At 37.8% G+C, this 25,118-nt stretch overlaps 1 protein-coding gene across 1 annotated transcript in view; it reads left to right on the forward strand.

Moving 5' to 3' along the window:
• Positions 1 to 25,118, forward strand: part of DNAH11 (dynein axonemal heavy chain 11) — a 102,635-nt gene that overhangs the window by 17,469 nt on the left and 60,048 nt on the right. Inside the window, 6 exon segments of the mRNA XM_032180628.1 lie at positions 9,291 to 9,484; positions 11,700 to 11,729; positions 11,731 to 11,860; positions 14,565 to 14,688; positions 15,499 to 15,607; positions 22,813 to 22,884. Of these exon segments, the coding sequence (XP_032036519.1) occupies positions 9,291 to 9,484; positions 11,700 to 11,729; positions 11,731 to 11,860; positions 14,565 to 14,688; positions 15,499 to 15,607; positions 22,813 to 22,884 (659 nt within the window).

Here is a 25,118-nt window from a genome sequence, read left to right on the forward strand (position 1 = left end):
TAGAGGTTAAAAGATTTTTCTTACATATCATATCACTTTTAATTTGTGGTATTTTCTGCCAGCTCCCATCTTATCTCTATCTGCTTAACTTCTTTTGAGCTATCTGCTAGAGTGGGTGAGATTAGCATGAAGTGCTGGGTTTTATTTAGCATTCCCCAAGGCATATGACTCATCCACTCTCCCTCTAGAAAATCAGAAAATTTCAAAATGTTATTTGATGGCAGTTTCTGATGCAAGATAATATTGGCACATTAAGTTTGGGATCATTAGTAGTACTAAAGTCTGGAACAGTACCACAGGGAAATTTGCATAAACATTTAAGTACAATGGGGTTTAGTGAAATATATTTCCTTATTGTACCGTAATAATACAGTATTTGAAAAAATATAATCAGATCAATAGGTGACAATTGTGGACACTTTAAAATTTGAGTAAGTTTAAGGATTAAGAAGTGTTCCTAATTATGGGTTTAAAAGTACAGGTATATATGTACCTCTTCTAAATGAAGAAAATAGTCTTCTTTTTCCTAAGATATTAAGGCAATTAAGATACTTTAGACCTTTCATATACAGATAGTTTCTGCATGTTTTCCCCTTTTGTGGTAGAAAATTAGGATAAGTACAGACAGACAGATCTTTTTTTTCCCAAATTTTATCATCCAGCTGCAAATACACTAAGGTTCTTCATTTTTGTCTTGTCTGCCAGTGTGCCTTCACTCTTCATGTGCTTGCTTTTGTTCTCCATAGTCAGTAACAATTCTTTTAGCCAACTGTGGCTAGACAGAAATGTATTTGAGAGCATTTGCTACCTTTCTTGAAGTGGCATGCCAAACTCACGGTTGAAGTATGCAAAGGATTTATTTCACTGTTTAAAGAATCTGAGATGACAACACAATGTCCCTTTTGTTCTAATGGAAGATGTTTGCAGTGATGTTTTTTCATACTGCTTTGACATGAAATGAAAAAGTCTGTGACAAGTCAGAACTACAGTAGTTCTGACATAGAGCATTTATGTGTCACTACACAACTGCTGCTTTCATTTCCTACAAGATCTCTTGATTGTGTTGCCCTGTTGTTAAGATAATCATCAAGACAAGCTTAAAAATATGTGTTTAATTTTCACTTTTCCTATCTAGCCAAAAAGATTTTAACATATAACCTACTATAACATGTTTAAAAAATAAAAAAAAATATTAATAATAAAAAAAAAATAAGAGGAGGGGGAAGTCTGTTGTCCACAAAGTTAGGATATACTGAATGACTGAACATATAATCTATTCTACTTAGTATACATGGAAATAATCCTTTTTCTTAAAGTTGCATAAACACCTTTGCTTAAAATCCCTGCTATGAATGAAACCAAGAATGGTTCCAAAATTAGGCTGCTAACCAAATACGTTAGCCTTTTTCACTAGAACATGCTGAGAAGTTTACTTTGAAGTCCACTTAAGCCTGTGGTTTCATTTTCTGCAGAACATTTATATGATCATTTAAACAGCAAAAATTAATGACATAGGAAAGGAGATGAGATGTTTTGAGCCCATCCCTGTTCTAAAAAATTCCTAGTGATTTCTGCAGGATCTTATTTCCATGCACAAAATAAAAACAAGATTTGCTTGTGTGGTTGGAAGTCAAATTTATATAAAGGTTGAATCCTGTGGAATACTTCACTAAGTGACAAAAAATGAGGATCACATCATACTAAGATTCAATGTTTTAATAATGCCTAATAACAAAAGTTTTATCTTATATTTTCAAGATATCAGCTTTCTCTAGTTATTCTTCCTCTTATATTTGTAAGGAAAGACATGCAGTTGGATAAAAATTGTATATGCCTCAAATTTATGTCATAGGATTTTACAGATGTAATGAATACATGAAATTATTTGAATTAATTTGCTTACTGTTGTAGTAAGTTTATCTGATGGTCTGCATTCAACCTTATTTAAGCACCTCTGGGGAACAGGCTGAAATTTTGTATAATCAGCTTTATTCCTTAGTGATTAAATGATAGTTATAATTTGTATTTTTATACCTTTAGATGTATCAAAATTCTTGTTAATCCTTCTCAGGAGAAGAAGAAAATATACTACTTCAGTGGTAAAATTGCTGAATGTCAAATACCTGGGGATTTTACATGCAAAAGCATCTCAGTTCCAAAGGATGCACTAACTAAATCAAACAACAATTTTCTGGAATTCAGAAGAACAATCTGACATTTTTTAAAGGAATTTTGTGAATTTCATTGATTCCTAAGGACTTTAATAGTTTGAAAACCCTCATAGGTTGTGGAAATATTTCATAAATCCTAGCCAGCATGATTTTGATTTCTTGGTTTGTTTAGTTTCAGCATTGCTTAGCATGGTAATCATTTTTATGTATGCTGAGTATGTATGCTGAGTGATCTTTCAGAGGTGCTTGAAAAAACAAATGGAGGAAAAATATGTTTGTAACTATGGCCCAATAAGAAATAAATGTATCTATTTTATGAATGATTTGAATATGCCTAAAGTGGATAGATATGGTTTATACCTCATGTATTGATTCAGCATAGAGATTATGAACACTGTAGAACATTTACTTCTTGCAAAAATTATAGGACAACTTTCAATATTGTGGTCCATGATAGGCTCCCTAAAACACATAGAAATGAAAAACTTCAAGAATTACTTCAAAAAAAAAAACAACAAAAAGCATACTCTCCCTGGAGTTTTAAGCGGTTTTAGAAAAGAGAAGCAGAAAGTGGAGAGGTTGTAGAGTCTTGGTCTTGGAAAAGGAAAGTATTCTTCAGCTGCTCTTGGTGGAGCATCCCATGGATGTATGTGATGAGAACACACATCTTTGAGGTATAGAAGCTGATGCCCTAAACTGCAGCTTGACAAATGTTCGACTTATACTACCTATCTCTTCATCACCCTGCAGGCAAAACCTGCAGAAAATTTACAGTACTGGTTCAAATGAACAAATGCTCTTTCTCTGTAATGAGAAGAAAAACATACACAAAAAAACACACTGAAGTTGATTTGGACAATTAAGGCAACTCCCCCCACTATAAAAAAAAAAAAAAAAAAAAAAAAAAGTAAACTAACAACTAACAAAACAAAACAAAAAAATGTGGAAATTAAAATATATTAATATATTAGTATCCTGTTACCAGATACTGTGAAAAGAGGTAATTTTCAATTTTAAATCAACCAATTAATGTTTTATTTTGTTCTGATACAGGATCCATGTCTTACATAAATACTTACAGTTGCTGTTATAAATATAATTGGTTTCTTCTTGTTACTGTACAAGCATGTTACTTATGTCCTGTGTTTTCTTCACACCACCTGTAAATAACATGTTATCTGTCGAGTAAAGGAGAGAAGTGATCAACAATAATAATAATTTAAAAAAATAATCATACAGACATGTCAGTGTATTGTCAAAAGGAGGTGGACAGAGGGGCAGGCTATATGCTTACAAACAATGATACTTCAGTATTAGGAGGCTGAGTGTATCTTTTCAGTGTTGTTCTTTGACGTGTTCAGGTTGGTCTCACACACACACATACACCATCCTTAATTTTTTTTTTCTTGTTTTGTTTTTTGCTGTCACATGCACTAAAAATCTCACTCAGTTAGTGACCAACTTGACCAATAACTTCTGTACTGTTCTTGCTCTTTTAATGTATATTCAGTAGAATTGTATAAGCATTTAATTAGGCAATATTTCATCTTGTGGAAGAACAATAACAAGTTTCAGCTGAATATTTTGTTACGGAACAAGTCATAAAGAGAAAAGAAGAAGCGACTGCTCAAACCTAAAGCATCTCCAGCTTGTGATATGAATTGCATCTAATTTAGTGCTGTGCAAAGCTAATGTGTTGTAGTGCCCTTCTGTTTTCTTCCCAGTTATACACTATTAGAGCCTGTAATCTTTTTCTTTTCTCACAAAAATTTCAAACTTTCATTCTTAACAGTTATCACTGGTTTTCTGTTAATTCATGCTTCTCTGTTTACAGTTTTCCTTCTGCAACAAAACTTAACACAAAACTAAAAACCTATATTTTATAAAGCAATTCAAATTAGAGGAAGAGTTGACCTCGTCACTTAGGAATTTTAGACATAACCACTTGACAATTCTAAAGTAGAGCAGAATTTGAGGTTTTTTGTACACATACAGGAAGAAAAAATGCAATTATTTGAGAAAGAGATGCATTTAAGTATGGAATTGTGGGAAGGATTTATTGATTTAGTAGGGAGTGCCTGCATTATTTATAGATTTTCCTCTTACTGAAGGGTTTTGGTGGGTTTTTTTTGTTTGTTTGTTTGCTTGCTTGTTTTTGTTTGAGCTGCTTGGCCTCCTTCAGTTGTATGCTGATTTCTAAAGAAACAAGGCTGTCAACAGGTTTGGGCAATTGGAACTCAAAATTGCCTGATACTGAAAATCCATTTTAAAAGGAGGCAACTTTTATTTTTAAAATTTACCTAGATCTATGCAGTATCATATGGAGAGCCAGAAATAGTATTTATTATATTATACAGCAGAACAGGAATGATCTTATAAGCTACCCTTTTTACTATATAATGGTTTCTCTGAAATGTGCTTGGTTCCAGTTGTTTTACACAGCTCTAAGAGACTTTCTTCATGCATATGAAGATGATCTTTGCTATTTGACCTTTTTTTTTCATAGTGAAATCTGTTAATTTTATCTGTTGTTATCTACCGTGGCTGCACTCTCAAACTGATTTGAACTTCTATATTTTGCATTAGCAATTGGGAGGGCCGGGGGATGAGGGAGTTGCATGTTTTGTTTTGTTTTTAAATGAGAATCCTAATTTGATACTTCCATGGCCATTTTTATTCCAGAGTTTCCCATAGGGCAGTAATGTTGGTTCTTCTACTTGAGGGTAAGTGCCTGAAAAATGTACGGTATTTTGTCACTAGCATTAATCAAGCTACAGGTATGATAGGCAGAAGCTAACTATTAAAGAAGCTTATAATTGTCAATATATTGCCTGTATGAATCCACTGGAAGCTTCACAATCCACCCTAAGCTCCAGGTATGATTTTAAGTGTCATAACAGTTCTGTGCTGGGGCCGGTCCTCTTTAATATCTTCATCGATGATCTGGACGAGGGCATCGAGTGCACCCTCAGTAAGTTCGCAGATGACACCAAGTTAGGTGCATGTGTCAATCTGCTTGAGGGTAGGAAAGCTCTGCAGGAGGATCTGGATAGGCTGCACCGATGGGCTGAGGTCAACTGCATGAAGTTCAACAAGGCCAAGTGCCGGGTCCTGCACCTGGGGCGCAATAACCCCAAGCAAAGCTACAGGCTGGGAGAGGAATGGTTGGAAAGCTGCCAGGCAGAGAAGGACCTGGGAGTGATGGTGGATAGTTGGCTGAATATGAGCCAGCAGTGTGCTCAGGTGGCCAAGAAGGCCAACGGCATCCTGGCTTGTATCAGAAACAGTGTGGCCAGCAGGGCTAGGGAGGTGATCGTCCCCCTGTACTCAGCTCTGGTGAGGCCGCACCTCGAGTACTGTGTTCAGTTTTGGGCCCCTCGCTACAAGAAGGACATCGAGGTGCTTGAGCGGGTCCAGAGAAGGGCGACGAAGCTGGTGAGGGGCCTGGAGAACAAGTCCTGCGAGGAGCGGCTGAGGGAGCTGGGCTTGTTCAGCCTGGAGAAGAGGAGGCTCAGGGGTGACCTTATCGCTCTCTATGGGTACCTCAAGGGAGGCTGTAGCGAGGTGGGGGTTGGCCTGTTCTCCCACGTGCCTGGTGACAGGACAAGGGGGAATGGGCTTAAGTTGAGCCAGGGGAGTTTTAGGTTAGATGTTAGGAAGAACTTCTTCACTGAAAGGGTTGTGAGGCACTGGAACAGGCTGCCCAGGGAAGTGGTGGAGTCACCATCCCTGGAAGTCTTCAAAAGACGCTTAGATGTAGAGCTTAGGGATATGGTTTAGTGGAGGGCTGTTAGCGTTAGGTTGGAGGTTGGACTCGATGACCTTGAGGTCTCTTCCAACCTAGAAAATTCTGTGATTCTGTGATTTAATACATGAGATAATTATCATTTACCCTATGTAATAGGTAGGTACCCACTGTAATAGGTAGGAAACTAATGGGGATAGGAGAAAACATATCTGCAGCTTAGCACAGGTTTCAAATCCTGCTCTTACTATAGCTAAACAGAGAGAGAGAAGCCATGTGCATCATAATACTGAGAATCCACTGAATTTTATAGCAATTGCAGTCTCATGAAATTCACCTGCCCCTGGGGCTCTGAGCCAGACATGCAACTGCTGTGGAACTGCACCAAGGATGAGGCTAGAAATGAAGTATTTCCTGTGACACACAAGTGACTGTGTTTTCACCAGGCTGTATTATAATTTAACACTCCATTGACTCTTATCTGCTGTCTTGTGATAAGGAATCTTTCTCTCTTTTTTTTTTCCCTTTTCATTTTCAATGACATTTTGCAGTATTTACTTTGAACTTCCTTTCCTCAGATTCTCTGACTACCATCTACAGCAAGCTAGTTTGTTTCCACTTTCAGCAGCATGCTTTCAGTCCATCAGTACTGAAGAATATTCCAGCCATCACACAAGCAGCCACATGGCTTCAAAAGACAGTGGTTCAAAACTTCTCACCAACTGCTATTAAATTTCCCTGTATCTTTAGCCTTACAGACCTCTCCAATGTCCTACAGGTCTATATCATGGGTTATATTTTTACCCGAAGACATTCTTTCATTGCTGTTCTTTATTATTTAATGAGATAAATCACTGTGGACCAATTTGCAGAATGGATGCTCTTTGTACAATAGTCCATGCCCTGAGGTGATTATGCTCAGGTATATAGAAAGCTAAGATAGAAAAGATATTTAATGAAAATAGAGTAATGGTTTGCAAATTTCATCATGCTTACTTATTATTTTGACAACAGAAGGTCAATTTCTGTTCCAAGGGAAGAGCAACTTTCTGGACACTAGCCTCCCCCAGAATAGTTTTCTTGCCTGCACATCCCATGGACAGAGTGAACAAGGAGGCATGGATTTGTCAAGTCTCCTGATAACATTGCCCTGTAGAACACATTTTCAGTTTGCATGAGGGGCTAGGGCATCTCCATCATATCTGCAACCATACTAACATGGGATTTGTTAAGGAAAGAATTCTGGATAACAGTTTAATGTTTTTGAATGTCCTAATTTGTTCACCATGAACTGTGTTTTGTTTGTTTGTTTGTTCAGGGGTGGGGGACTTGGTATTGCAAAATGGGGCTAGTGAACACATAAGATCCATAAGATCCTGGCAGTATGTGTCCTGTGCTGCAGCAGGTTGTCAGACCATGACTGACCTGATGTGCCAGCCCATGAAGAGCAGGCATTTGTTTTAGTTATACTTTTGCAGACTCATCTGGCTGAAGAACTTGCTAAATTACAGAGATGTTCTGGTTCACGTTAAAGGCTGTATAGTTTCAAGCATAACATGCGCTAGATATCTAATCAGTAGGGTTAATGTATTTAAGGAAAGAATCTGACTGATATCTAAACTGGTGGAAAAGAAAGACTATAATTTCCTTCATAAAATGACAATGGACGCTATGCACAGGCATTTTGAGGTGTGTGTGAGTAGCTTGAAAATATTTTGCCTAATGCTAATGAATCGAAAACTGGGTAGAGAAAGCTCTTATTTACTGAAACTGTAAGTAGCAGTAGCATGCTATCTTCTCATTCTCAGCCCCCACTGTAAGCATCTTCTTTACCAAGGAAAAGCAGGTGTCAGAGAAAGAGATAAGAAGAAACCAAGGAAGATTTCCCCTTGAGAAGACTGGTTTTAGTCTTTGCAGAGGTGGTACTTTCTTGCCTTGACTGTAATGTCAAATACCTCTGTTGCAGTGTTGTTAGTAACTTAAAACAGACACCTGAGCCTTTGCTAGGATGGGAATGTAGCAACATGTCTATGGACATGATTCTTCATGTCCTTCATTGTGTGTGGAGAAACAAATTGTAGTCTTTGTTTTCTCAGTTTCCAAATTCTGTACTTCCAACTACAAGAATATACTTCTGTTTTTCCTAATTGTTCCTTCTGTTTTATTTTTCTTTCCTTGAATAGTTTAACCTGAGTGTTAACTGCATGCGTGTGTATATGTATACATGTATACATATGTATATAAAAGAAATCAAGTTATTTTTCAATTAATTTTAAACTACATTCTTCTTTGTGCAGTAGAATGTATGTCAGTAAAATGTGTGTGCTTTTTGAACTGTGAGCATTGTTGGTAGTCCAAAAAAAGATCTGTTTTTAGAATTAAACTATAAGAGAGAGTGCACTGTAAATTTCAAAACATACATAAAATAGGTATACAGGTTTCATTTTGGTATTTCTGCTCCATATGATGAGGCATAATACAACTACCTGGTTTTCAGAGTGCAGATATAAGTTGGGATACAAGTATGTGCAGATATAAGTTGGGATACAAGTATGTTTCTTTGCCTCGATATTCTCAGTTAAGCCTTGTAACGTATGCCTTTTTTTCCGTAACTTGTCATACATAATGAAATATAGTACTTCTCAGTATTGTTCATTTTATCAGACATGGCAGAAGGAAGACAAAATAGTGTCATGTGTTATTTAATAGTTATGGCATATATAGTTTCTTCTGGAATTAGTGCGTGTTGGTGCCAATACCAAGTAAGGACCATGTTACTGTTTCTACATGCCCTTCAAAAACTTTTCACTTGAAAGCATGCTCGTTTTTGCACCAGACAAAGCAGCAAAAACATGAACTAAAATAAACATATTGAATTCATGTATTTAAAAAAAAAAAAAAATGTTTTCTTGACAGTTTGGAATAAGGGGGGGGGGGCAATATTTGAATTTATTCAATACAAATGGAAACTGAAAAACATCAGCTTTGTTTACTTTTTTTTTCTTCCTTTCTATTTTCTATTTGCGAGTGAAAAAGTAGTGAAAGAGAGAGAATAAGTATACATGTATAAATGACATCAAAATAGAAAATTTTAAATATTTGGTAGTCTGTGGACATAGAGTGAGCAGTGACTTCCTGTCACAAACAAATTATTTTTCCTTAGTTTTAAATAGTTTTGACATGAACAGTTAAAGGCATAGACAGCTTCACTAACAGTTGCTTGAAGCCTGGCTGTTTGGAGGCACTGTGTGAATGCACTGCTAGCGCATGGGCATGTTGATCATTACAATGACGGACTACTCTTTCAGAAAATATTTTTGTGCTATGTTTGGGGCAATTTTTAATTTTTTTTTTTTTCTCTCACTTTGTGGTAGAACATGGAAGACCAAGTGCTGCTGCAATTTCTGCCCATCTATTGCCATTTTGCAAACAGCAGAGCAGCCTCTTGCTACAAACCAATGAAGGGATGAGAAGTACTAAGGAATGTACTTAAGGAGTTCCTAGAAAGCTACGATGAAATGCATGCTTTGATTAACCTAGACTTATTTGAGGGTACCATGCAGCATGTGTAAGTAGTGTATCTATAAAATTTCCTATGGGGAGCAAGTAATTAATGATGATTCTTATCTGATTCTAATGATAATTAATAATGATAATGATGATAATGTTTGCATGAAATTGTTGCATCTGCTCTTTAGAGGTGGTTGCAGTGCTGATTCATAACACTCCTAATGCAAGGGTTATGGGAGGATATCATGCAGCAATAGTTCTGCTAAACATAATATATTGGTGCTGCTATGGAAAAGTAGATTGTGGCTCTGTGGTTAAGCTAAGCTCTGTTTTGTTTGTTTAAGCAGAGATTCATCCTTTTTTGTACTGCACAGATGAACAACACTTACTCTCCCGAGTCTGAAAATATAATCGATAATTCTGTAGTCTGCTTTATTAGTTAATGAAGTAATTGGCCTTTATAAGAAAAGTAATATTTATCTTTTATGTCCAAGAAAGGGAAAATGCTTTTAAAATTAGATTAATTCAAAATAAGAACAAGTAAGAAAATACCTTAAACATACAGATATTTAATGATACCACTGTATGTCAGGCCTTAAATTGCCTGGCCTTGTATGTTTTAGATCTAATCCAGCCCAAACTTCTAAGTGTGATTTTTTTTTTTTTTTTTTACCCGTAGATTTTTTCGTATGCATTCTTACCTTATCTTTATTTAATGTACTTTTTCTCATGTTGGGTAATATCTTAATGTCACTATGGCTCAAAATAGCAGTTTCTGTTTCTGAAAAGTTCAAAAGTACATTTGCTTTGTTTTCCTGTGCTGAAGAAAAACAGCCTATTTTCAGGAGATGAAGTGAAGATTTTGTTGAATCAGTGAGTCACAGACATCATTGTTGCTCCTTGTCATTATTTATAAACCTTCTTCAACATATTCAGTCTTCCTTGTTATATATATTTTCAATGATTTCCAGAAAGAGAGAGAGGCCCATGCTGGCAGAGCTTAGTTTTATTAAAGCATTTTCTATTATTTGTAGTGACAAATCATTTAACATGGAAGCTTTTCTTATTAAGTTGGACTAGAATTTCAATGTCATTGTTGTTTTCACTTTGCACTTATTCAGGCAGGAACTATATAAGAGAAGGTGCTTTTGACAAAGCAGTCTATTATAGTAGTTTCTATCCAAGAGGATTAAGAAAGAGATTAAATTACAAAGATAATCGTATGGATCTTTCATAGGGACTGTAGATCTTGTTCTGCCGATTTAGAGGTTGATGTGATAATCATCAGCATTTCAGACATAAGCCTTCTCAGGTATCACCAGTTTTGCTTGAAAATGTTGGTAAGCCATTATCTTCTTCTCTGAAGTCTAGTGACCAAGGGTAGTATCCCAGTTTGGCAAACAAAGTGGCATGGTGTATTAGCTTTACAGTTTGGCAGTCCCTGAAGAGTAAATGTGAAATTAAATCCTGTAAAGTTGTGTTTTTTTTTCCCCCAGCTTTTATCATTTATTTTCATGGTTCCATTGTGAAATAATGAATAAGGCTGACAAGATTCTATCATGAGGTCAGAGAGGATTGGCTTCCAGTAATATTTGGGTTGAACAGGTTTCTACATTATTAGGTTCCCTATTAGGTTCATCAAGATTAGATCAAGATTAGGTACATTATCTTTGTATTTCTTTCTTTATATCTTTCTTTATATCTTTATATATATATATATATATATATATATTTGTTGTTGTTGTTGGGGGTGTTGGGGGGGAGGGCAGAAATTTTTTCAGGGCATGAGATATTAAGAGAATGAGGAGATTCATATCCACCCCCCTTTCCTTCCTGCCCCCCCCCCCAAAAAAAAAAAAAAAAAAAAAAAGGAATTCTTATGCGTTCCTAGGGCCCAGCCAAGCAACCCTTCAAGGTAACTAGGTTTTTATTCTGAAGATAACTAGTTTTTTATCCTGAAGCAAGTCAGCATCTGTCAGGATCTTGGAATGATGCTTTAGAGCAGCGCAGTGTAAAGAATGAGCTGCCAGACAGCTCTGGTCATTGTAAAGCACTACAGTTACTTTCAACATCTGACCAAGGAAAGCATCTCTTTCTGCTTGCTCACATATTGGAAGGAAACTGAATGCTGACATGGACATAACATACCTTTGGGTGTCAGGAGCACATTGGCACAAAAGTGGACACATTAAGTTCAATGTGCTAAAAAGAAATTGAGAAATTTTGCAGCTGGTTGCTGAAGTCTACATTATGTTACTACTTTTTGTCATCAGCTGCCAGATCAGTCATATTCTGGAAGTCCCTGGGTTACGTACTTCGTGTTGGAGTAGGTGGTAGTGGTAAACAAAGCCTGTCAAGGCTGGCAGCATACATCTACTCCCTGGAGATCTTCCAAATCACACTGAATAAAGACTATTGGATCCAGGACCTGAGGGTAAACTAATATATATTATTTGAGTCTGTTGAGAGTTGACTACTTCAAGAATGTGTTGCTTTGTTATTGCACATGCTTGATAAAATCACAGATGAGGCAGCGTAGTTCACAGTAACAAACCCTGTGGTTCATGTGGTTTTCAGATGTACCTCTTATTTTCTTTATCTCTGAAAAATGGGGTGGTCAAAGAATATCTCGCTGTCTGTTTAAACGTTTCACAGAAATTTAGTAGTTTCTTCACTTCCTCCAAGACAGATACATCACACGTTACCAAGATGTGTTTGAAATTCTGGTATTTAAAATTAATTTTTTGCTACAATTTTTTGCACATTTATTGATGTAGTGAATAAAACTGCTATGAGTGAACACAGGGCAAAATTTTGTCCTTGTTGCATGTGAATCATTTAATCAGTGAAACTGCTCATGTAAAGATAAGGAAGGTTACTACAATGAGGTTATTTATCAGGCTTATAGGCCTCAGGGCTTTGCAAGGCTGAGCCTTATCTATGTGAGCAAACATGGAAGGAACAAAATGTTTCCTTCCTCTTCACTCGATGTGTACAAAAATCAATGCTTCTAAATCTCAGACAAGGCTGAATGAGGATATGATTATGGCCAAATTTTGTGCAAGGTAGTCTCCCCAGATGCTATATATTAGCCTTGCAGCCTGAGACATCAGCTTTCAGAGAAGGGAGGTATGCACTGTTCTGTTTTGTCAAGGTGGTGACTATTCTTTGATATCTTACACGGTCTCTTAAGTGTGCTCGCCTTCCCAGGGCAAATGATATGTAGTGCAAGGTGTAGGCACAAGTCATCACTCCCCCTGTGCTGTTTCTGAGTGGGAAACTTATAATACTCTGCTAAAAAAAATATAAGGAGTTGCTGTCTGCTGGGTCATGTGGTAATATGATCATATCAGACAGCATTGACCTTATTTTTTATTTCAAATGTAATTACACTCCATCACAACTGATGGCAGGCCCAGCATGGGCTCATGAAAGGCAAGTCCTGCCTGAACAACCTCATCTCCTTCTATGACCAAGTAACCCACCTGCTGGATGAGGAAAAAGCTATTGACATAGTCTACCTAGACTTCAGCCAAGCCTTTGTCGCGGTCTCCCACAGTATTCTCCTGGAGAAGCTGGCAGCCCATGGCTTGGACAGGTGCACTCTTTGCTGGGTTAAAAGCTGGCTGGATGGACCGGCCTAGAGAGCAGTGGTGAACAGAGGGAAATCTAGCTGGTGACTGGTCACCTGTGGTGTTCCCCAGAGTTCGGTGTTGGGGCCCATCCTCTTTAATATCTTTACTGATGATTTGGATGAAGGAATTGAGTGAACCCTCAGTAAGTTTGCAGATGACCCCAAGTTGTGGGGAAGTGTCATTCTTCTGGAGAGTAGGAAGGCCCTGCAGAGGGACCTGGACAGGTTGAGGGGTGGATGGGCTGACAGGTGGATGGGCAGAGGCCAATGAGATGAGGTTCAACATGGCCAAGTGCCAGGTCCTGCACTTTGGTCACAACAACCCCATGCAATGTTAAAGGCCTGGAGGGGAGAGTGGCTGGAAAGCTATGCGGAGGAAAATGATCTGGGGGTGCTGATTGATGCTTGCCTGAACATGAGCCAGCAGTGTGCCCAGGTGGCCAAGAAGGCTGACGGCATCCTGGCTTGTGTCAGGAATAGTGTAGCCAGCAGAACCAGGGAGACAATCATCTCCTGTACTCCACTCTGGTGAGGTTGCACTTCGAGTACTGTGTTCAGCTTTGGGCCCCTCACTACAAGAAGGACATTGAGGCCCTGGAGCATGTCCAGAGAAGGGCTACAAAGCTGGTGAAGGGCCTGGAGCACAAGTCCTATGAGGAGCAGCTGAGGAACTGGGGTTGTTTAGTCTGGAGAAGGGAGGCTCAGGGGAGACTTTATTGCTCTCTACAGCTACCTGAAAGAAAGGTGTGGGGAGCTGGGGGTCAGCCTCTTCTCACAGATAACTATTGATAAGACTAGAGGGAATGGCCTCAAGTTGTGCCAGGGGAGGTTTAGGATGGAAATTAGGAGAAATTTCTTCTCAGGAGGAGTTAGGCATTGGAATGGGTTGCCCAGGGAGGTAGTGGTGTCACTGTCCCCACGGTATTTAAGGAAAGGTTGGACATGGTGCTTAGGGACACGGTTTAGTGGGTGACATTGGTGGTAGGGGGACAGTTGGACCAGATGACTACAGGGATCTTTTCCAACCTTTGATTGTGTTTGTACAGCTGCTAGCACAATGGTCCCATGTCTCTCTCTGGAGCACCCATGTGTTTTGACAGAAAAAGTAGCAGCTCCTCACTGCTCAGCCTTTAAGTAAATTTATTTAGGAGAGCTTTCTCATTTAAAAGAAAAAAAAATAAAAAATAAAAATAAAAAAAGACTTTCATGACAGTAGGGCTGAAATATCCATTTTTAGTATATTCATAGGAGGATTTCATTCATTAGTGGCCTGTTCTTATCTTCACCACTTGGTCTTGTCAAAGCCTCAATGCTTGTTAGTAGATACAGAGGACAGAGGCAAGCTGCCTTTCACGTTGGATGTTATGCAGCAAATGAGCAATATGTAAACAAACTGAAAAAAGGAAGAAGTCAGCAATGCATTGCCATTCACTAACATGCATTTCACACTTTCTCTGTATCGACGTTTTAACAGAACATGAACGATTGCCTTCTTTCCTTACAGGTAGATCTTGCCAGTTTGTACATCAAGACTGGTGCCAAGAACATGCCCACAGTGTTTTTGCTGACAGATGCCCAGGTTCCAGATGAACGCTTTCTTGTGCTGATTAATGATTTGTTGGCATCAGGTGATTAGACCAACACATTTCTTGAAAGATCTCCAAAGACAAATGATCTGTGGTTTCACTGAACTTTGAAGGGATTGTTTCTTTCAGGTATTTGTAAGGGAAGCCTTTAGAGAAGCCAAATCAACCCAGCCAGCTTGACAATTGCGTCTAACCTGCTTAAGAAAACATAGCCCGCTGAGGAGACAAATTGCTAAGGCTTACCACGCATAAGTGCACTGATTTGGGGGAGATGGGAATCTCTTTCACTTAGTATCATGCTTTCTTTGGTATGATTTCACTGACTTCAAGAAATTTCTTTGTGACTGTATGGGTGTAACAAACAGTAATGCAGTTTCACCCATCTTAAGATCATCATAAGAGAATCTTGATTCTGAATGTGTGGATGTGGAGAAAGGAAGAGAAAATGTTATACAGTTGAAGAACATCTTGAAGGGCTGTAACTACTATTTATTTTTTTTATTTTTTTATTGAAACCTAACTGGAAAACATTTTTCTAATAGCCTGAAGGGAAAGAAAAAAAAATGGAACCACTATTCTGTGGGTTACACCATTAGTAGGTGAATTTTCTATTGGCAAGTATTTTTGCCTTTTTAAAGCAATGCTGTTTCTTCTCCCTTAAAAAAAAAAAAGTTGTTCTCTTTAGGTGAAAAGGTAAGGGGAACAGGAGAGAAACTGTTTTGTTACTTGATCTATTATCATAACATATCTCTAGTTACATGCTGCAACCCCTTCAAGCCAAATACCAGGTAGATTATTTCTCTGGGTGTATTGTGTAAGGCTTCTCCTAACCTCCCCTTTGTCTTTTCACAGGAGCAGTTCCAGATCTGTTCAGTGATGAAGACGTGGAGGGCATAATTGCAGGAGTCCAAAAAGAAGTCCCAGACCAGGGATTGACAGACACCAAAGAAAACTGCTGGAGGTACTTCTTGGGTACTTGTTGAACATCATGAGGTTAAAGTAGTTATTGTGATGTTAAAGTGGTTATAATATACCACTTTCTCCCTCTTTCTTTCTTTTTTCTTTTTTTTTTTTTTTTCCACTCATCTTCACTCTTTTTCTTTCTTGCTTCAGTTTTGCTGACATTCTATTCTGTCTGACATATTCATACTGTTTTTACTTTTCTGGATTTCAGTGACAAGATCAATAGCAGTCCTTACCCTAAGTATATCTGTTTCTAGTCAGTACTATTTGTCTATGTTTCATGACAACTATGTTGCATTTGTGTACATTTTTAAAGAAAGGACCGGAAAAATATGGTGTCTAATATCCCTTTATTTTCTTCTTCCCCATTTCTTTCCCTTTGTGTTTTCCTTATCCCCTCTACATTTTTCTCTCTCTCTCTTTTTTTTTTTTTTTTTTTTTTTTTTTTTTTTTTTTCCTTTTTAAGAGCTTTTTGAAAGCCAGCTTTCAAATGCCTTTTACCTCGCAACCATTTCACCAGTCCACCCACTGTGCAAATTAGCACTTCTGGAGGCAAGAGAAGGAGATATCTATTCATATTGCAAGGAAGCAAAGCAGATACATTATAGTATTAAAGAAGACATAAATTTCATGAGTTAACACACTGGCAGATATCTGTATGGACTTTTAGTTAGTGCTGGGTGACCTCCTGCCTCCTACTTTCTCTGGGTTTGAAGAATAAAAGACCAGTAAAACATGAAAGAGAACAAAAGGGGACAATTTAGACGGTTTCAGAATGTTGAGCCTTAGTGAAGTGATATAGTCTCATTTTCCCATTTCATTAAAAAAAAAAAAAAATCAAGATCTTGTGCTAATCCACACAGAACCCAGCTCAAGAATCTAAATTATACAATGCTATACAATGCCATTCTTTGGGCCACCATACTTCTTTGGTTTTGTGTTGTTTTTGTTTGTTTGTTTTCAGTCGAGAAGTTACAATCAATTCTGCTATTAATGTACTGAAAACGTGCCATTTATGTAGGTATAAATTTATGTCAGTGTAAGTTGGAAGCATGTCAGTTGAAGACAGTGGATTGTACCATTAGAAAACATGGGTCCACAGCTGAAGTGTGTTCAGGGATGTATATGCACCTGAGGATTTTAAAAGCTTTGGTGATGAATGATGAAATAAATTAAAAATAAGAATACTCCTTAGGCAAACACTACTGATGGCTAAACACTGTAAGTGGTAATGTACTGACAGAGCTAAGGTATACCATTGCATAGGCTAACAAGTTAGGCTCACAGTTAGTTGGAGGTCCACTTTTTTTAATATTCCACATCGCTGTGCAGCACTCTTGAATACTCTGCAAGTTACTACAATTTCTTAGAAAGAAAGACAGGGATGAAATACTTGAAAGAGTATGCTCACCATAAAGTTTACATTTAAGAAGTATGTTTCTATAGGCCGTGTGAGCTCCAAGGTGTTTAGGCCTGATCCCAGTTTTGGGAAAAAGTTGAAAGGTTGCCAAAAACAAAAGAATAACAAAATCAGATGGAGTTCAAAGGACAGCAAGGATTAGCTGTTCTTGCCTCGTATCCATGCCCTTGAGAAATAGTTGCTTCTTCAGGTCTTTACTTTTCTGAGTTCTACAGTTCTTAATAGTTCTCTTGATTTCCTCAGTGCTCTTAAAATTTATTATATATTATAAAGCCTTACATATTATATGGCTTTTTTTTTTTTTTCTAACTGAATCTCAGTTATTCAATATCCGTGTAGCCAGTTTTCTTCATAAGCTGCTGATCTCTGCTACAAATGTTTTCTCCCCTTTCTTGAACAGGTTTCCTCATTAACTGTTTTTCTCACGTTTCTAAGTTTACAGTCTCTCAATTCTGGCTGCTGCTAAGTCCCAGCAATAAGAACTAATTATTCTCCTATTTTGGGGGAATGCCATTTCTCCAGTGCATTTCCAATACTCAAACTGGACTAAACTGCTTTAGCCATAACATCCTTATCATGTTCTCCTCCTTGCATAGTCCTGTTAGTATTTAGCTGGTGCCATATTTTCTAAGGGACTCAGCAGTCCAGCATTTTCATGCTTCAGCCAGAATTAATATAAAACATAGGCAGGTGCCCTACATCGTATCACCACAGGTAATCTTGAGGTGTAATTAGTAATGTTATTACTAATACCTTTCTTTTAAATTATTATCTTCATTTCCAAATCCTCTTTCATCAGGGCATGTTAGCTTTTCCTTGTGGTCTGTTTTGCAACTGACAACATCTTTCATCTGTGAAGCAGAGAGGCACTTGTACAGCCCCAACATGGCCTGGCTTTTGGCCAGCTGTCACTGTTGTTTCTTCAAGGGGATAAATGCCTATCAACTTGAATGCTTTAATTCCAGCCAGAGATACACGTTTTTAGGGATTCTGGTTCTGTGTTAGACTAATATTAGCCCAGACAAGATTATTTTTGTCTGATTCATGGGGAAGTAAGTGTACAAGAGATGGTGTTGTCTAACACTTGAACAATCCCACCTTCCAAACAATTTCTGAAGTTACGAACCAGTTGCCACCAAGGAGGCAGGTGAACCAGGGAGAGGCAGATGCAGCTACTGCTCCCCCAGCAAATGAAGGCTCAGTTATGTTGTTAGACAGCTGAGAACCTATTCAGAGTTCATAAGTTCTGTAGCACAAAAAATATCTTCTGCAATTGGCAAGTTCTTATGAGGTTCATGTTTCTCCATAAAAACTCCAAGCTTTTTTTATTATTATTAATTTATTTGGATGTTGGCCTTTACATCTTGAGTGTTGTAGAAAACTGATTTTAAGGATATATCTATGCTAGTAAATTTGAAGTTCATTTTGTGATGCTGAAGACTAGTGTCAGGACATGGCTGGCATCCATGTAACACAGCTTTTCCCTTGCTCTGCCCCCAAAATGGTGGTGTCATTGCAGAGCCATCTAGGGATGATTCCTGGTCTGTACAGTGCTTTACTCCTGCCACAGCATCATGTAGTTTCCCAGGGACCAAAACCATACAAGTGAGTGTACTGACACTTAAACAGAATGGGCTCTATCAGATCAATGGTCAAGCCTGTGCTGTGGCTCTTTGTAGTTCGTTAGTATTAAGATACTGTTATTTGTCTGGCTTTGTTTGAAGCACTAAGCGAACCTAGAGAGCTCGTGTATCTGAGAACAGCGGGAAGAGGCTGAGCTGAGAAGTGACATAGTGATATGTGTAGTACTCCATCCACACTTATTATCTTTGTGATACAATTGTGCCAATTTAAATCTTAAAAATGTCATATGAAAGACTTGTGTTGTACCTTTCAATCCACATTTCTTTCAAAGAAAGGAATGGATTTGCCTTGGAGAACTTCTTAAGCCTTTCTATTACTGTATGAGATACCCTTACTGTAATTTTTATATCTTGGTTGTCTGCATGAAAATGTTTCACTTGTTATGTTTACCAGCTTTTGCTAGATATTTCATCCATTTTTCTCCTGTCTGCCTTCACTCATCAGTCAGTTTACACCCTGTTCCTTGCTCATTTGTTATGGAAGTGTTGAGAGACTGCGGTAATCCACATGAGCTCTAGTGTTGGATAAGCATGAGATTAGAATAAAGATTAGAACATACTACTATAATGTACTCTTAAACTTTCAGACTTTTTTTTTGGTGGGGTGGCCAAGATCAAAGAGCAAGCAGATGGGTTATGGGTATGATTTACTAAATCTGACATTTAGAGACTAGCAGAAAGTTAGTACGCAATCCTGAAATTCCACTATTATCTTCTCAGGGATCCACAGTGTATATAATTTAATGCAGCTCCTTATAGTTAATAGTTCTTATAAATCACTCCCATCAAATGACATTAGAGGAAGTACCTTCTCCCCTAAAGCTCAACATAAGACTGGTATAAATACATGTAGAGCACGAATAGTAATCATTCATACAAATTGATATTTAGGAAGCATAAAATGTTATGTAAAGCACAGAATTAAGGAAAATGCTAAATAGATTTAGCAAAATAGAATAGTAAAAGATTGCTGTTTGGCATACCGCCCCAAACTTTGATTTGGACTCTTCTTGCAGTCCAATACTTAGAGGGCTAAGTCCAAACATGAGCAATGTGAGCAGTGTAGGAGGGTGGAAAAGATAACTTCCAGCAAGTCTCTGTGTGTTTTGCAGCTTTTAAGGTGTGATAGATTGTTTGGCACCACTGCTACAACAAGGGCATTTGTAAGAAGAACATTATAGGGGGGACAGATATCTCTAGGCTCTCCATTACTGTTGCTACCATATTAAGGGTGGTATACAGATCCAAGAAGGTGGCTGCTAGAAGAATGAGAATAGAAAATGGGGTGCCCCAAATGTAAACATTTCTCACTATTTTTATAATACTATAACTGAATTTAGAATTTTATCAGAAAACAAACTGATGTGAATGAGAATGTCTAATCAAAGGGCTTATGGTGTAACAGAGAAGAAACTCCAGAAAGTTCTAAGATTTGTCTAGGGTATTTGAGAATCCTGAAACAGACCTAGAAGATTCTTCATCTATGTTACTTCTCTAACTCAGAGTTTTGGGGTGGAAACAATTTATTCTTGCATCTTTTTGATTACTGCTTCCTTGTTTGTTCTTCTCTTTGATCAGCATGGTAAGATCTTGCTGTAAGTTCCAAGATCTTTCTGTGGTATTTCTAAAATTCTAGCACAGTTTTCATTACTTTGTTAAAATGGATTTTTTGTGTGGATATTTCTGCCATTTGCTTCTCTTGAATACATTCAAAGTAGATGAAATCTTCTCTGTACCTCTGACCACTTTGCTGATCAGGTGGCTGGTCTTTGTATTGTCCCTGGACTACCTAGACTCCATTGTCTTTTTTGCATGAGCATAGACCAGAAGCTATATTTCTGCCGAGACTCTAGAAAACAGCATTGGACATTCTTCTTTCAAATGAGATAACGTGCACTGATGCTTGTAATTCTTGTCAAAGGCCACAATTGATTTTAAACCATTGGTTTCTCTTGCTGACACACTCACAAATACATTCTAGGCTATGTGCAACTCACCTGTGGTTAGAAGCATTTTAGGCTCACCTGAGAGAGGTATTTTCTCTCTGACAATAAACTAGATCAGTAGGGGGATTCAAACTCTGTTTTAACTTGAAATAGTCTTCCACATCCAGTTTTATGAGACAGATTAAAAATGTACTGTGAGATGTTGTACTTATGGGAAACTGGTAAGCACATTGAAAATAGACTTGTGAATACTCTCAATTTAGAAACAAAAAATAAAATGGATTTAAAAAGTGGAACATGCAGTTAGCTCACAGTGCAGTGGGGCTCTAACTTATTTAATACTTATGGTTTACCCATCAGTAAAAATTTCAGTGAATTCTTCTCTATTTTGCGCCCCTTGTAATTTTTGTCTGTATCATTTCTCTTCCAGTCTGCCACAACATGGAAGACCATCAATACTTCTGTTTGCCTTTCTTGCTTCCTCCTCATACCTTTTTTGAGCTTTCTACCTCTTCTTGCTTTTATGATTGTTTCTCACTTCTGCCTTTCCTATTTCCACCATGACTCCCAACAGAACTGGACCATTTCTGTTTTTCTTGCTGTTACGCTTCTGAAAATGGTGTCATTGATCTGAAGCTTTCAATAATCTCAAAATCCCACTCCTTTTATGCTGCCATGAGAAAGAAATTTTCTGTGAGATACAGACTGACCAGTGCTTGTGATCAAAGACCACTTATTAATTGATTTTTCTAAAAAGAGTGGAAAATAAGAATGCATATTACCTATGGTACAGCATAAAATCCAAACCTTGCAAAGTTATACATACCCTAGGAGACGTTTTTCTGTCTGGGAGGGTTATGAATAATGGTAAAAGATTTTCTTGTTTTGACTTAGCTCTACTGAAACTTAATCATCTTTTCTCATAACTAAAGCTTAATTGCAGAAATTGTCTGGAGTTTTCTAGTGCAGAGATGTATTTTTAGAAACTACAAGATAGTAGCAAGTCTTTTCCATTTTCTTTCAAGAATGCATAGAAGCTTTTTCCACTGTTACTTACCACTTTTTCTCTCTGACTGCTTTAAAACCCAGTGAGATATTGTCCCAGGTCAACCTCCTCCTTTTCTCCTTCCTTTTTTTTTTTTTTTTTTTTTTTTTTTCTCTCTCTCTGCACTTCTGTCTTTTTCATCTGGCTTAGCTTTTTTTTCAGATAGTTTTATTTTAACATGTAATGTCACTTACAGATTACTCCAGAGGCAGGAAAAAAAAAATCACTTCCTTAGTGTGCCCAACAAAATTTTCCTGCCTCTTGTGGTTGTTGGGCTAGAGATAATCTGTTCTGATACCATTTAGATATTTTGTGTTGAAATGAACAATATTATTGCTGTATGATTTAAGAAGTCCTGTACTTCAATAAATAAATCTTATTTCATGGGATTCAGTGTATAAGACAGTGGTCCTATACACTTCAGTGTTAAGACAGAACAGTCCGGACCCATCTTAACAGCTTGATGTCTGTCATTTTGCTAATTAACCAAAAGCAAACACAGTAGCCAAACCGTATGCTAATGCAGTAAGTAGGTCCACAGACAACAACTAAGAGACTGGAATAATCCTTCTCAAATGTGAATTGCCTTGGATAAACCAAATACAGATTTAGTCTTCTCTGACTATTTTAGCCTAGTTTGGGCATCCCTTTCCCCTTTTGTAAAAAATGGCCCCTAAACAGTCACATAGAAACCAAGATCCTAATCTCATTTCCTTTACATTCTTTTAATGGAGTTGCAGTGTGTGTTAGAATGGCTGGAAGTGGCTTGAATAGGTTTAAGAACCCAAGAGCTGGCTTTGCGTCAGAGGGACTATCTGAATGCGTGCCTTCTGGCTGTCTGCGTGCCAGTGCGTGCGTGTGGCTGCATTCCTACTTACAGACATCAGACTGAGCAACTATCTCCACATGGAGAGATGGGGTGGAAACGGTAAGTATGCAGTATGCGTACAGTGCAAAGGGAGTAAAAACGTATTTGCCCAAGGTAAAATTCTAGCTGACTGAATTTATTAGCTGCCAAATTGGTTCAGAGCCTCAGCTGCGAGCTGGCTTGCACCAGCGCGGGGCCATGGTTCACTACGTGCCTTTCTTTGAAGGCCTCCACTCGCCGTGTAATTCCTTTCTTCCTCTCTTCCTCCCTCCTCCCTGCAGATCATTCTGTGTTTCTCCCTGGTGGATGCATGCTGAGAGCCCCAGCTTGGAAGTTCCCAGCCATCATGAGCTGTGCCGCTATTGATAGCTTCGGCCGTGGCTGCAGGAGGCCCTGTGCTCCATCCACAGGAGGTCCATTGAGGAACTGAGGTGGTCGAGGTACAGAGCCTCCAGCTTGTCAGCCTTATAAGAAAGCAAGAGAATATTGAAAGATCGATAACTGAATAAGCTGATGGGGAAAAAGAAAATACAGTGCTTTTTTTTTCACCCCTTCTTGCATATTTGTTGTCCTTGATTTTGTTCACCCTGCTGCATTTTTGGGGGCATGTCACTGCCCTGGTCCTTCAGAGGAATTTAGATAGGTCTCTCAGGCAAAGAAGTGAGTGGGGGAAAAAAAAAAAAAAAAAAAAAGCATTGTAATTTATAGCACTCTTGTCTTTGCAGAATCCTTCAGTTCTAGAGTGTTTAAGATCTTCATAAGTTCAGAATTTATTTAACCCTTCACAATATAGTTGAATATATATACTAGTGCTGTAGCAAGTGAGGCTGCAATTTTGCAGCGCACAGTCCAGGCTACCTAAAGAAAAGCTGCAAGTTTTCCTTCAGCTCAGCAACCAAGCAGGTGAAAATTTCCTCTGGAACCACATGACAAACACGTTTAGAGCTTTAATATCCGGGTACTCACTCCCCCGTTGCTCCTGACCAGTCTGTAGTGTGACTTTTGGTGAGGACGTGAAATTTAAAAAAAAAAAAAAAAAAAAAAAGTAATAATAATAACAACAACAAAAGGTAAAAAAAAAAAAAAAAAGCCTGCAGGTGTCTGGGCAGAAAAGTGCTGCGGTCCAGCGGCAGAGGCTGCTCCGCGGCGTGCTGGTGCCTCCTATAGGACTGCAAGGGAAGCAGAGGGCTGTGCTGAGCCTCCTTGGTTGTGTTTTCCACCAGCACCTCCGGCTTTATTTTATCAGTTTACAGAAAATGTGAAGTGTGAGTATAACAGCTATTTGCTGTCCAGTGCGCTAAGTGGGGTTTTTGCCTTTTTTTTTTTTTTTTTTTTTTTTTTTGAATTTGATACCAACCTGCATATTCCCATTTATTTTTAAAGACAATGTGGAGAAAAAAAAATAAAAAAAAAGAGAGAGAGAATAGAAATTTGCCTTTTTTTTTTTTTTTTTTTTTTTTTCCCCGATCCTTAACTAATTATATTTTTCTCCTTTGAAAATACATCTGGTCATCAGAATTTAGGCTTTTAATACTGAAACTTTTTTTTTTTTAATAGTTAAGGACTATATTTCTATATAATTCCAGTTATTTAGGAAAGAATTCACTGATCTCAGCAACCATTTATAAGTCTCTTTTGCACATAGGTGCTAACTGTTCCCAGTAGATATTGTTCCCGTTCAGTTCCCAGAAAGTGAAATAAATGGTGGGTAACAAAACAACATGTTTCTCTATTGTCCATGAGTGAAGGTTTCTGTCATCAACACATGTAAAGCCGAACGTGGTGCCTGAGTCATGCCTGCGTGTGCAGCCAAACAGAAAAGCAACAAATACAGCAGAATGTAAAAAAAAAAAAAAAAAAAAAAAAAAAAAAAAAAAAAAAAAGTATTAGGAGAATACTTAGAATAATTAGAAAGTGATGGAAAAAGTGAACCCAGAGCACAGAGGTCATAAGGAAGTGTGGAAATAAGAGAAACTATGACAGTGCTATAAAAGGAGCAGGGCTCAACCGAAGGAGAAGAGAATCAAAACAGCAGATAGAGGATGAATAAATGGGAAGTGAAGGGAGAATGGTCACAGAAAGGTGGGTAGTAAAGGGAGCAGGTTCAGGAGCATTGCAGAGGTATTAGGCTATCAGAGTAAGAGGAGCAGGATGGCAAAGGACCACCCCAAAATACAGGCTGCAGACTGCCATCTGGTCTGTCAGAGATTTATAGCAGGCAGCCTCCTTTTCTGGGCCTTGGTGCTGATGTGTTGATACAGTTTCACTTGCTCCATTTCAGATATCTCAGGAATTTTGTTTGTTGCTAGTATAAAAATCGTTAGCGACAACTGATGTGTGCCTGAAACATACCGTAACTGTGCTGCCCGTTATGAAGAGTGATGCAAGATCAGTAATTATCTTGGCATAATTGACACTTAGCTCTTAATTATCCTTTTTCAGTATTTAAAAAAAAAAAAAAAAAAAAAAGTAATTGTTAGATTTTATGTAACTGTATAATTATAATTATATTGCATATTTAATTAAGGTAGCTTGAAGTTAAGCTAATGATTTTTTTTTCCTTGTAAAAGTTCTATATAGATATGTC

The sequence above is a fragment of the Aythya fuligula genome, chromosome 2, assembly GCF_009819795.1.
Source record: "Aythya fuligula isolate bAytFul2 chromosome 2, bAytFul2.pri, whole genome shotgun sequence".
Lineage (NCBI taxonomy): Eukaryota > Metazoa > Chordata > Aves > Anseriformes > Anatidae > Aythya > Aythya fuligula.